At 37.0% G+C, this 13,259-nt stretch overlaps 1 protein-coding gene across 1 annotated transcript in view; it reads left to right on the top strand.

Annotated features, from left to right (window-relative positions):
• IQUB (IQ motif and ubiquitin domain containing) overlaps positions 1 to 13,259 on the top strand; it is a 24,309-nt gene continuing 11,050 nt past the window's right edge. Inside the window, exons 1-7 of the mRNA XM_083820269.1 lie at positions 1 to 71; positions 780 to 1,161; positions 2,347 to 2,508; positions 2,622 to 2,797; positions 3,051 to 3,206; positions 4,151 to 4,361; positions 8,211 to 8,386. Of these exons, the coding sequence (XP_083676395.1) occupies positions 45 to 71; positions 780 to 1,161; positions 2,347 to 2,508; positions 2,622 to 2,797; positions 3,051 to 3,206; positions 4,151 to 4,361; positions 8,211 to 8,386 (1,290 nt within the window). The 5' untranslated portion in view covers positions 1 to 44. The remainder of the gene's footprint in view (positions 72 to 779; positions 1,162 to 2,346; positions 2,509 to 2,621; positions 2,798 to 3,050; positions 3,207 to 4,150; positions 4,362 to 8,210; positions 8,387 to 13,259) is intronic.

The raw sequence follows: 13,259 nt of genomic DNA on the forward strand, positions 1-13,259 counted from the left end.
GAATCCCCTCACACGGGTCTTCCTTTCCCCTGCCTGCGGAGGAAATGCCCGGCACCCTCAGCGCTCACCCTGTAACAAGCCAGGGCCGGTGGGAAGCCAGGGGTTTTGCGGCGGGGCTGTCCCCGTCCCCTCACGGCTCCGCTGCCGCCATTTCCCCGGCGGGCCCCCGCCGCCCTTCAGGCGCATGCCCGGGGCCGCGCTGCCATGGTAGCGGGGAGCGGCCGCATCGGGACGCCCTGACAGAGACGGGGGGGAAAGGAGCAAAGCACTGGGGTGCTGGGGGTACCGGGGGGTCTCAGCCGTGCCCCGAGCCGCCCCGGGCCGAGGGGAGCGAGGGGAGCGAGGGGCAGGCGGGCGGTCAACGGCCCGACCCGCTGCCCCCTGGTGGTGCCCGCCCTGAGGGGCGCTGAGGGGAGGTGAGCCCCTGGGTGTGCGCCCTGAGGGAGGGCCTGGCCGCCGGCTGGTTTTGCTGCGAATTCCTCCCTGTGCACGTTTCACCGATGTATATATGTATCTAGATACATACACGCATATGCAAAGAGGCTACTGACCGCTCGCTGGCAGCGTGCTGGAGCGTTATGTCTGCTAAAGACCTGTGAAGATGCTAAGTGTTTTGCAGTTGCAGGAAAATAAGACGTCAAGTTACTCTAACTAGGCTGTTTGGGAAAAGATCAGGAAAAGTTTTTCAGAGTAGTGTCGTCCCTGTGGTTGGCAGTACACATTTTTAAATAGATACTGTGGTTATTCTTGCTAAAAGGCTAAAAACTTGCATCCTTTAGGAAATGGAAGGTGCATCGGACTGCAGACTTGAAGCTGCTAATGCAGAGACACCAGCTGCAGAGCAGCCACCCGCAGGAGCAGGAGAAGCTGGAGAGGCCAGGAATGCAGAGCCACAGGGTGAGCCTCTGCTGTCCGGAGGTGCCGGCACAGCACAGACAGAGGTGCCGCCTGGAGAAGGGCTAGGTCATCACGAAGCGATGGAAAATGGTGAGCAAGGTGTGTGTGAGCCAGATAGCCCATTCCGTGCATCACCTGAGAACGCATCTCCTGTTACCGTTACGAGTTACTCTACCTTACTTGAATTAAGAAATTCAGAAAGGGAAAAAGAAACATCTCAAAATGCAGTGCTGTCAGAGAATGTGACAAGTTCGACAGCGACAGGTAAAGAACTTCTAAAAATGTTGGACATTAGTTCTTTAAGGAGATTTTTTTCTTCAACTTGATTATGCCATCTTGCACTCCCCACACCCTCCTTCTGTTCACATTTGCAGGTTTTTGGTTTTGAAGTGACTTTTAAAATTCTTATGTAAAATTTGATTGAAAAGGTGAGGAATGTATTATTTATCTCACATTGTGATAGCAATTTATAGACTAATATGACATTTTATAGGGCAATCTTTGCAGAAATGTATATGTTTATGTGTCTTGTACAGGTATTTTAAAAATAGCAGTGCATAATTCAAATATAACATGAGTTCTAATAATTTAGTCTAGATCATAGCAGTCACCTTGCTATTTTACCTTTCTGAGGTTCTCCTGTAACTTACCTGTCACCCTTCTGCACTCCATGCCTTTCTCCTGCAGTCCCTGAAACACTCCAGAGCTTCCTGCACTTACTTTGTGATTCTCTCTTCTGTCCTGTGTGACTTCCCCTTTTCCATTCAGCACCCTGCATCCTTAGGTCTTCAGAGCTGAAGGTAGCGCATCCCATTCCACGTGTGAGCACAGTGAGTGACAATAAAGAGCTGCTGCCTGCCTGCCTCTTGGCTGGGTTGTGTTCAGATGCTCTTATTTCAAGTAGCTGGTCATCACTTCCTGGGAAGAGCACTGTACCAAAGCCAGATGGTGTATCTTATCTCTAAGCCAAAAAGAAGTAATTTCTGGAGCTTCAAGCTAAGTAAATCTGGTTCATATTGTAGTCTTTGAATCAACACCACAAAGTCAAGCATCATGTGGAAGACCACACAGATTTGTCCATCATATGCTTAGATCGGGTCTAAGCTGGAGTGGGTTTCATTAAAATTTTCAATAAGGTTCACTGTGTACGTGGGTAACTATTATAAAATTATTTACTTGAGAATAAAACATAAATTTACCTACTATAACTTTTTAAATTGGAATATGAATGACTTTTTATGTGGTAAAAGTATTACATTAGATCTCTCTTTAAATAGTATCTAATACCGCTTCAACTTTCTGTTGAAGCAAACTGTTCTCCAGCTTAAAAATCTGTGATTTTTCTGCCTTACAGCGTTTCAAAACAATTGTCTAGGTGTAAACCTGAAAGAGATATTTTATTTGTTTTGAGAAGCATATCAGAAATTAATTTTGTTTTTATTTTTTTAGGAAGCATAATTGAGGATAATAAAACTCTTATGTGGAGTATGGCTACATTTCGTGAAACTATCCAGTCTGAGAAGTTGCATCTTGATCTGGGACATTTTCCTAGGAAAGCAGTTCAACAGGATTATTGCATGCCTGATGTCATCCCTGTCAGAGTACAAACAGGTAAATGGAGTTTTTAAATGTGTATCTATGTAGATAGATAAACAAACATTTTAAAATCTCAATCTGTTACTAAAACAAACAATGTTTCTATCTTGGAACTTCTGTTTGAACAGATACTGATACATTCCAAGATGTAGCTGTAAAAATTGAAAGACCTACTTTTCATAAACCATTTCTGGGTGGATTTAAGAACAGAATAACTGGAGTGGAATTTCATAATGCAGGGTCACAAACAATACCCAAAAAACGACCTGAAAAAGGAACTACATTATTTTGTAGGGAAACACAGGTAATAAATAGCTTTATAGTGTCTTTTTAGAATGTTTTTTTTCTTATATTTTTTCTAAACAATAGAATGTTGACACAATTATTTCAAATAGGAATGAGGACGTAAGTCAGCAATAAGTATGCAGGTGAATGTATTTAATGGATTAATATCGTTAGGCTTGTGGGTTTTTATAAATGGCTAACTTTTTTTACTTGTTGTAGTGAGGAAATAATCTCTGTGTTTTGTTACAATTTGACATGCATTTTTTCTCCAGACTGTGTTTCAGAAAAATAAACGTCAACAAACGGCAAATCCAACATCAACACAGATGACTAAGGTCGGCCTGTATGTGTCAAATGTGACTGACAAACTAATAACACCTGGAAAGTATCTCACGGCAGAAGAATACCATAAACGTCGACTTGAAGCTGTAAGTTCTCATCTGTTTGCAACTGTATCTGCAAAGTAAAGTAGTACAAAGGTTATTTGAATATTTAAAGAGTGTTCAAAGTGTGAACTCAACAGTGAGCTTCCAAATATCAGCTTAATCTTCACATTTGGTAATCTTTCTGATATAGGGTAAGTGTGTGTCTACACATTTACAATATTAGTGTTTTCAGCAGCATTTGAGACCTTATGGTTTCTTAAATATTATGCATTGTGAATGTACTGATTTCTATTTTAAGTTAAACTTCCGTACATATTATTAGGGATTAAAATAGGCTTGTCCCTATGGCATTCTCATATCCTTAGAAGGACTATAATGCCATGTACGGCCTCAAATAGCTGAAGTGTTGGATTAGGATTTATACGACTTGCATTTGATTTCTGGATTTTGTGTTTTTGTGTGTATGTACGTATTTATATATCTATTTCTAAATAGACCTGACACATGCAGTGGGCTTGTGGGTTCTTTTTGGTTGACAGTCTTTTGATGCACTGAGTTGCCTCAGGTATGTGGTTCTGACAACAGATTCTGTACAGTGATTGTGCAGAGGTGGCTGTTTAGGCGTTCTAAGTTTCTTTATGCAAACCACCTCTTCAGTGACTGCACACCTAACTTAAGTACGACTTGTCGTTATGTTGGCCAGGACACTGCTTTGTAAATGCTCTAATTCTTAATTTAGTTGCTTGAAATAGGCAGTTTGAGTCTAACTAAATGGATAAACAGTTGGTTTCTCCAAGTGTCTAAGTGGGATAATTGTGTGGACATGTTTAGCCAGATGCATTAAAATCTTCTGGTTAGAAGTTTTCTATAAGGAACTTACTTGGTTAGCATCAGCTGACACCCCTAAGATCTTGTAGAAATGGAACCCAAATAGCTATGCTGTTTGGTTTTAAATTGATGATTTTTTGGTATTGTATCACATGTAGGTAATAGTATTACAGAAATATTTCCGCCGTTGGCATGCTAGAAACCTAGTACAAAAATTGAAGGAAGAAAAGAGATTGAGGCTGGCATGGGAGGCACAAGAAGAGTTACGAAAGAAAAAAGAGAAAGAAGACAAAGTGAGAAGGGAGCATGAGCGAAGACTGAACCCTAAAACAAAAGAAGACTTTGAGCTGCTTTACCATGCTTTAGAATGTAAGTTTTTCTTAAAGGGATGCTCTTAAAGCAGCAAAAGAGTACAGTCTAAAACAAACTTCTTTGGTTTTGACAGGTTTCTTTCTTTTTTTGTGTAAGGAATTATATGACTTTTATATATTTCTAGAAGCTTTTTAGGAAATTATCAGCTTACAGAATGGTGCTAGTATTTGTGTTGTTTTGCAGGACTTTTTTGCCTGTTTGTTTTCGCCTTCATCTGTAATGATGTAAAATCAGCTAGAGGAACAACTTTTTATTTTTTTTAAGAATCAGAAGTTTAAAGTAACTCTGATGCGTTTAAGTTGCTGAAAATAATGCCATCAGAAATCACAATTAAGATCCATTGTTTACCATTTAATATAGATATTTTCATAAAGGGCTACATTTTGCCTGGAAATTTACAAGAGAAATGAAGTTTTTACTTTCATCCATGTCCTCTTCTGTCGCCATTTCTTTTCCTTTCTAATGTATTCCATGTTTCACAAAACTGCTGTCAAAAATTTAAAAATCTGTAAAGACTCCTATAGGGCATCTTGAAAGACTTCTCCTATCAGAGTGGATGATGTCTAATACAGACAACCACCTTTAAACTTTTCTGGCAAAATAAAGTGCAGATAATTGGCTTAAAATCTTACAGGAGAATAATGTTGTAAATATAACAGAAAATTAGCATATGCCCTTTTGGAAAAACAAAACCAATAGAAATGTACTAGCATATTAAAAATAAAAAATAACAATAAAAATAAATAAATGAAAACCTGTAAGAGTTCTTTTAAAATGTCTCTTTTTAAGCAAGAAGCTTGCATTGTCACTTCTATCAACTCATATTTTATCTAAGCCTACAGTGCTTGCTTGTGGTATAATTACTCTTTGGCAGTTTTTACCTTACTGTTCCTAATGCAGATCTGACCTAATGGATTACCTGATTCATGGCAAAGCTACCGGACCTACCTTAAACCATCCCAACTATTTTTCCTATTGTAAACTGAGTAAATAAATTTGGCGGCATGTGTTATTCATATAGCTTAGGCTCATGATTCAAGAAGTCCCAGGTTACACACTTATCTTTTAATTCTGTCATACTTTGTGTGGCACTGAACAAATTGCTTTGTCTAAATGTGTAAATGATATAAATATTACTGTTCTTTGTGACAAATGTAAAAATTTATTACTGGTCCCAAGATTTAAAATTTTGGGGATTATATCTTCCTGGGATTTGTGCTTGGTTGGTTGGTTTTTTTCCTTCCCTCTTTCTCCTCAGAGAAGATTTGCTTTTTACTTCTGAAGAATTGGGCCCTTTTAAAGATGTGTCTGACTTGATAATCAAAACCCAAGGTATTCAACTGATTACTTTTTCTCTCCATTTCTGGCAAGTGCTCCTGTTTAGTATCTGATTTTCTCCAGTATTTTCTTTAAAAAACTGCTTCCTAGTTAATGTGATATCAACTGTGATACAGTTCTTTGTGTGTGGAGAGGCTTATTTGCAATAGAAGCAACAAAGTTGAGATAAGGTTGTGATTAAGCACTGCTTTTCCTGATATTCTTAGATTTAAAACTTTGGTTATATAAATGTCTCTTTTGCCTAATTTAATACAGTTGGATTCACATATAACAGAACTTCCAGTTCTGCGTGTTCAGGAATTTAAGATCTAGGCAACCTGAGAAGTATGTGCCACTTCAAAAGCTGTAGAGAAACAAACTAAACACTGGAATTTGAAATGTACGTTTAACATTTTTTTAGAAATAATTGGCTGGTATCAATCTGTTTGTTTGTTTTTTTGTTTACTGTTGTTGGCTAGTTGCTTCTCTGGAGACTTGCAGTCATGCTCTTTGTTATAATAGAGCTTAGTGGTTCTAGGAAGTTGGTTTGTTTTTTTTTCCTACCTGTATCTGAAACTACTTTTACATTCTTATAGTGTCAACAGTCTACACAAGCTAAATCATTGTGACAGTAATAGAATGAGGTTATTGTCCTCTAGAGATTGTGAAGGTTATTGCTGCTGATCACAGCACAGGGATGATATTACAGGGTCAGCCAGTAGAAGCAATTCATTTTGGTACAAAAACTTGCCTGCTGACTGTCTGGTGCAAATGAGATGTATCTAAATATTCTACGCATCTGCACATGGAGACATTCGTTATTTATTTGAAAAGTTATGAGCTACTTCATTTGTTCTGTAAAAACACTAGAATAAAAATTATAATGAGCCAATCTCTATCTGTAAAACATAATCTAAGAAGAATGTCTTTTACTTGATTGTATGTATATGGTGAATAAGTAGGTGAGTATGGATAACCGTTTCATAGCACCTTCATCTCTGCAAGTACAAAATTGCTTATTGTATTTATTAACTCTACCTTTGAAGTTGCTGCCCCCTTCAGGCATATAAAGCTTCATGTAAATTAATTCTATGCTGTGCTTTTGTTTGCTGAAATGGCTTTATTTAAAAATATATCTTTGGGTACTCAGAATTTGTCAGACAGCTGTCACATTAATACCAAAGCTTGGAGAGCCTTAAGGAAATGGATTGAAATATTTTAAAATAGAAAACATAAGGTATTGTAGATAAGGAAGCCACAGGCAGAAAATAGACCTTCCTCCCTTCCCTCCTCCTGCCTTTAATCTTACCTGATACAGGATGTTATAGGCTTTTTCAGTAAGTGTGCATCACATTGTATTGTTTTCCCTACCCCATGTTTTGCTTTTGCATAAATATTCTGAAATAATAACAAGATACTTTGAGATGCTATTCAGGAATATTGAAGCTTGGGATATTACAAAGTTCCCTACAGAAATATCAGGATGTATTTGAAATGGAACTGACACTTCAGAAAAGCCAGGAATTGTTATGATGTATGCAAAGCAAAACAGCTTTCCTTAAACATAATGATTTTACTGAGGGATTCCTGTAAGGGCATGTAGGCTGCATATCAGCAATTATATCTGAGGAACAGGTACCACAAAATAAGCCATGATAGATGTGTCTGCATGTTTGTTATTAAGTATTTAGTTTATACTTCAAAGTGTAGCAGGTACCTGTGGTTTGGGGATTTGACCCCGTGAGTGAGAAGGCCAGGTGCTCATACAGCATGTACTGATTCACTGGCTGCTGTCTTTATTATCTAGTGGCTTGGTGTCCCTTCCTTCTATTTAAAGGCTTCAGTTTTGGAAGAGGAAAGGGAGAGTGAAACAGTGATTGTCTAATTATAAGTGCGTTTCCATCTGCCTTACGTGGCAAAAATGATACCACTCAATATTTACTGTTAAGACCTGAAGAGCTAAACATGATTGTCAGTCAAGTTTTATCTCGGGTTTGGATGACGTCAATCTTCTTTAGGTTTTACTCATTTCTGCACGGAGAATCAGTGGTATTCTAAGCACTGAGTACCAGTGGTACCACAGTAAGATGCTGTTCTTAATCTGTTGGGAGGATCTTCATGGTATCTTGTCTTGCAAGTTTGATCAGCATTTGTTTAAAATGATCCTTGTGTTTGTATCATTCAAAGCTGTTCGAGACTCATTATTTGAGATGCAAAATCATGAAGAAATCATTGCATCCTGCATTTCCACAGAAACTGAATTATTCTTCTTTTTCATTTTTCTCTTAAATTGTCTTTGAGTTTGGAGTATGACTTGACAGTGTGGAATTGATGTACACTCACACACTCTTAGAACATCTGTATCATTTACATTAATTTCTGTGCCATTTTGTGTGTACTGAAAATATGTATAACAATCAATATGGAAAGTCTTTTTTTATTATTATTAAAAATAGTTGTCTTGAATAGGAAAGTAGGAATTTCACTGGAAATCATCTAAAAAAATACCTAAAATATTTATATCTGTAGCATGGAGGCAGGAGGAGATTGAACGGATTAACGGAACTCTTACTGGAGCTGAAAGAAAGGCAGCACTTTGTGGACTTCTAGAACAAGAGGCACATCTGATTGCTTCTATTGGGAGACACAAACTAAATGCAGATGAGGAGAATCAACAAAAAGCAGTACTGCACTTTCTGAGTAAGGTCAGTAAAGTAGTTTTAGGCTGAACATAAAGTTCCAAAGTACAGGAGCAGAAAAGGCATCTGTAAATTACTAGCCCAAAGTAACTTTTATAGCTCTGCAGTTAATCATGTGAATCCTAATGTTCTCTATATCCATATTTTCTAGGTGTTCATGTCAGTGATACTCTTTTTCCAAGCTGAGAATTCCCTAGCTCTGTGACTGATTATTGAAGGATGAACAGTGCATCATTAGGACTGTCACTTGAGATTTTTCATATACAAAAGTAGCTGTGTATATGTATAATACAGAAATCAGCATTGAGCAGATTAATTTTGTGTTGTGTAACCATCCTGCATAAAGGACATGATTCTAATGGCACTTTTAACATCATGCAAGGCTCAAAATCTAACGGAACTCAGAATGGCTAATTTAAGCCATTATAAATTATCTGGACATTGCATATTATTCTGTATTTTGTACTGTCAGAATCAGAATGTAAGAATTCACGCATGAAACTATGTTCTTTCTTAATCAGTTTCTGTATCTTTAAAAATCTGCCTATAAGCTTCTCTTTCAAAAATACTCAGTTTCACTAAAGAAAACTAATGACTAAATGATCTTCCCTCCGTATGTTCTGTTCATTGCTCTCTATAGTGGAAAAAGTGTGCTATTGCATTTAAACTTAAATGCAAACTTTTAAGTATGCATTAAGTATTAGTAAAAATTAAATTTTACCCCACAGAATTAGTTAGTTATTTTTCTTTTTTTCTTCCCTCAAAAACGTTATACTGCAGGAGCTAGATTTGTTGTTTATTTCCCCACTGAGCACAGGCTTCTGTTCCTAGGTAATCTTATGCCTGTCTTTAAAGGAAGTATTTATTCTGTGTTCCTGTACAGGGTAGAAACCCAAGAGAGCTTTAACTGAATCTTATATCTTATTGAACTCAGTGATTAATTCATTGGTTTCGGCTGAACTACAATTTTAACTTGAGATTTTATTTTTGTGTAATCATAGGGATGAAATTTAATGTGAGTATTCTTCGGGCTCTCATCTATTTGAAAAACAAAAGAGAGAATTATTTCATATGAAGATGATTTAGAATGACATTGCATTCAATGGGTCTTTAATGTTAAGTATAAAAAATAAAGTTAAAACATTAAAAAATAAAGTTAAAACAGCAATCTAACCCATCAGAAGATTTTTTTTTTCTGTCTGCTTTCAGGGAATGTGAAATAATTATTAAAAGGGATACTGCAACAGCAATAGTTTGGGAATATCAATATTTTTTACACTATTTAGTGCTCAAAAGTGACAGTTTTGTCTAAAGGAAACTGTTCATTTTATTATTGATGCATGGGAACAGGTCCACAAAAATGATTTGATAAGGTCTATCATCTTTCTTCATTATGAACAAATTACTTGTCTGAAATATTGGGGGAACTGCTACCAGGTTTTTTGCCGTGATGTGACTGAATTCTCTGTTAATGCTATCAAGAGTGCAAAAACCAAGGAAACTAAATGTTTAGGAATGGTACCAAAAACCATGAATCATTTCTATGTTAAATATTTGCTTCTACTATTTAACATCTATTCCTTTATCATCCTCCCAGAAAAAGAAGCCTGGATCAGTCTACAGCAAATATATTTCTCTCTTAACTGTATCTCTATTTTTCCTTTCAGCACTGCTTTCCAATGTGCTACCCTGTATAGATTACTTCTGGTATATATTCTCAGGAGCCAGACAGTTTTCTTGCATTTAGGAATCAGAAGCAAAATGTTCTTCAGTACCAGAATTCCTAGTGAAAGGTGATGGTTGGAGATTCATGAGAGACCTGAGAGACAAGAGATATCTCTTTCCAAACAGTGGGCATACTTCAGGAGCACTTATTACTAATTTATTTATTCATATTTTACATTTATACATTTGTGTTTCAGTACAGAGACTAATTTCTTTCTAATTTGACAAGGTAGTTAGCTTAATTTCTGCATCTTTTCATGATTTTGTTTGCCTCTTTGTTTTTTTTTCTTTTTTGTTTTAACATCATTTTTTAACATCATTTCAACTGTAGTGTTTGTTTGGTGTTGGACTAACCCATTGACATAGATAGCAGCCTAACACAGGAGATAAAGTAATAAACTCTGCATTTCTTAAAAAAAAAAGGAAATGTCAAACTGAATGGATGGCTCATTATGATTGTAACAATGCAATTTAAACACATGCAATTTGTTGTTGGAGTGGATTATAGCCACTTTATTCACTTATTTCTTCAGCTTTGAACTGATGATGTTAATCCAGCCACTTGCCATTAAAGTTGTAATGATGCCTTTCATGTATGAAGACTGCAAGCAGCTCTACTTTGCTGCAATAGCCAACATGATACAAAAGTTGCTTTTGCATGGAAACTTTTGTTCCCTTCTTTCCTAAATTAGGCATGTACCCTAATCATGCCTGTGTGCCTTTAGAATGGTTTCTCCTGGTCATGCGTGCGTAGCCACTTCTAGGTGGGTCTTTTTTACACCAAGCTCATTCTTCTGCATTCAAATTTTGAAGAGCAAAATTGGATTTTTTTTAAAGGTGATCCTGTAATTATTAACTCTTGTTCTGTTCATACCTTTCAAGCTTTTTGCTATTTCTGCACACATCTGAATTTTATTTCTTTGCTTTGCTTACTTTTTTCTCTCTGTATCTGTGCTCTTGTGTTCCTCTCAGGTGCTTTTTTCTGGTTTCTTGTGCTGGCAGCAGAGTGCAGTTATAATAGTCTTGCTCTCTGAAGTAATACAGATAACAGCATTATTGTAAATTCCACAGCACTGCCAGCAGACTAAAAGGCACGAGAAAGCTGGGTAAAAAATCTGTAATTTTAGTTTTGTTACATCAATACTTCCTGAAAATAGTCCTGAAATCAGTGAGCCTGGGGTTCTTTCTGAAACACTCGAAATCTTGTTCATATTGATGAGACCTCTGTATTTATTTTTTTCAATAAAACGCTGCATCATTCCTTTTTCTGTTGTTGCTCTTTTTTTTTTATTATTTGCTTCATTTTATATACTATCCCTTTTTGATGAGGTAGTGAGGAAGTTATAGGTAGGTTTTCTTGATTTGAATAATTTAAATGTGATCATAATATAGTTGATCTGTGTTACAGGTGGTCTGCAGTGTACAACCCTGAGACTGCTAGCTCATATCTGGATTGTGTAAACTTACCAAAGGAACCTAGCTTCAGTAACTGTGTCCTAGGCAAACTCTGCTCAATGACTCTCCCTAGCATAAGCAGAAGACCTTTCTGTCTTACAAAAAGTGATTTCATTGTAGAGGATAAAATGTATGGACTGCATTTAAGTACACTGTGGAAAACAGTGATTGTTCCCCATCTACCTTACGAAAAAGCTGCAACATGATGTTTCTTCTAAGTTTTTGTGATTGCAATTTTTTTGTTTGCCTTTTTTTTCTTTTTTTTTTTTCAGTATTTCTAGTGCTGTACAAAGTTAGTGTGATAAAGTCACGAAGTTACGTTAGAATGCTCCCTTCTCTCCCTGACAGAAAGCAGCTTCTTTCTGGTTTTGCAGAAGTTCAAAGGTTTCATTAAGGAATGACGAGGTCTACTTTTCACTAATGTCTGTTTTGCTGTTGCATTTCTTAATCAGTTTTAGATCTGGATTGTGATCTCTGATTAACAATACTTTAATTATAGTTCCACCCCCACTGATAAGGTAATTAAACTTTATCCTGTATTAGGCCCTCTTTTCAATTACTTTGTCTTTCTTTTGCTTACCTAATTTTATAATTTATTTTAAGACAAAAGCCCTATTTTGATGTGGTATAGACTGCTTGCTAACATTCTTGCTATTTGTATGACCTCTCACCATTGCAAGCCATCATAATAATAATCACATAGATACTAGAATCATATTCACATAACTACTCAGGCATCTGAAGGCTTCATGAAGTGTTGCTCTAGTTAGCTTACACTGAGATCTCAAAGTGAAGTTCACAGGTGTTTGAGAATACTTAAGTTCCAAATGCAGTGAAAGTGAATAATTAACGCACACAGTGAAAGTAAAAATAACTGACTCATTGTAAGATTAAGGAAGAAGAGTGGAGTTAGGCAATGATGGGGAGAGGGGTTCGAATGCCATCTTTCTGTTGGATTTAGATATCTACCTCCATGGTTAATTAGCCCCACGCTGTATCAGTGTGGTCAGCAAGCAGAACCAGTCCTGCAGAAAGAGGAGAACGCCAGGACTCTTCAGACTGAGTAGTGCAGCTGATCCCATGTAACTTCTCACTGTAGGAGTTCAAGATGTGCAAAGAGAATTGGAATAGTGGGCATATGGTCTGTGGTTAGGTTTGCAAACAAGGAGCTAGCTAAGTATCCAATAAGCTGTAAATTCATACTGTACCTTAGTCAGCTCTACCAGAGTCTATGCCTTCTATCTGCCCATACAGCTGGTGAAAATAGAACAGTTCCCTGGAGATACTTTGCACTGCAGTAGCCTTCGAGGCCTTAAATTTGAGATCTTTACACAGTCAACAGTCCCATTGATCTTACTGATAGTTTAGAGGGATTTATGACTGCAAGATGAAACACAGAGCAAATGTATTCTAACACTACTGTCAGTAAATTCATTTTAAAGAAGTAGAGCGTATCCCTGTAGGAGAATATTATTTATTTTTAATATACTCCAAGTCAAAATTTTCGTGACCTGCAATTTTAAACAAAGTGTGCAATTGAATGCTTGCTCTGGTGGAAAAGATACCATAGAAATATCGACAATAGAATTAGCCTTTTGTGTTAGTCAAGCATTAAAGTCAAGTCTGTGTTTGCTCTGGTGAAACCTGATGTAACAATGCACTTGTTCAGCTGGTGATCAGTTTATAATAGCTCAGTTGT

Source organism: Anser anser (assembly GCF_964211835.1).
Source record: "Anser anser genome assembly, chromosome: 1".
NCBI classification, from domain to species: domain Eukaryota; kingdom Metazoa; phylum Chordata; class Aves; order Anseriformes; family Anatidae; genus Anser; species Anser anser.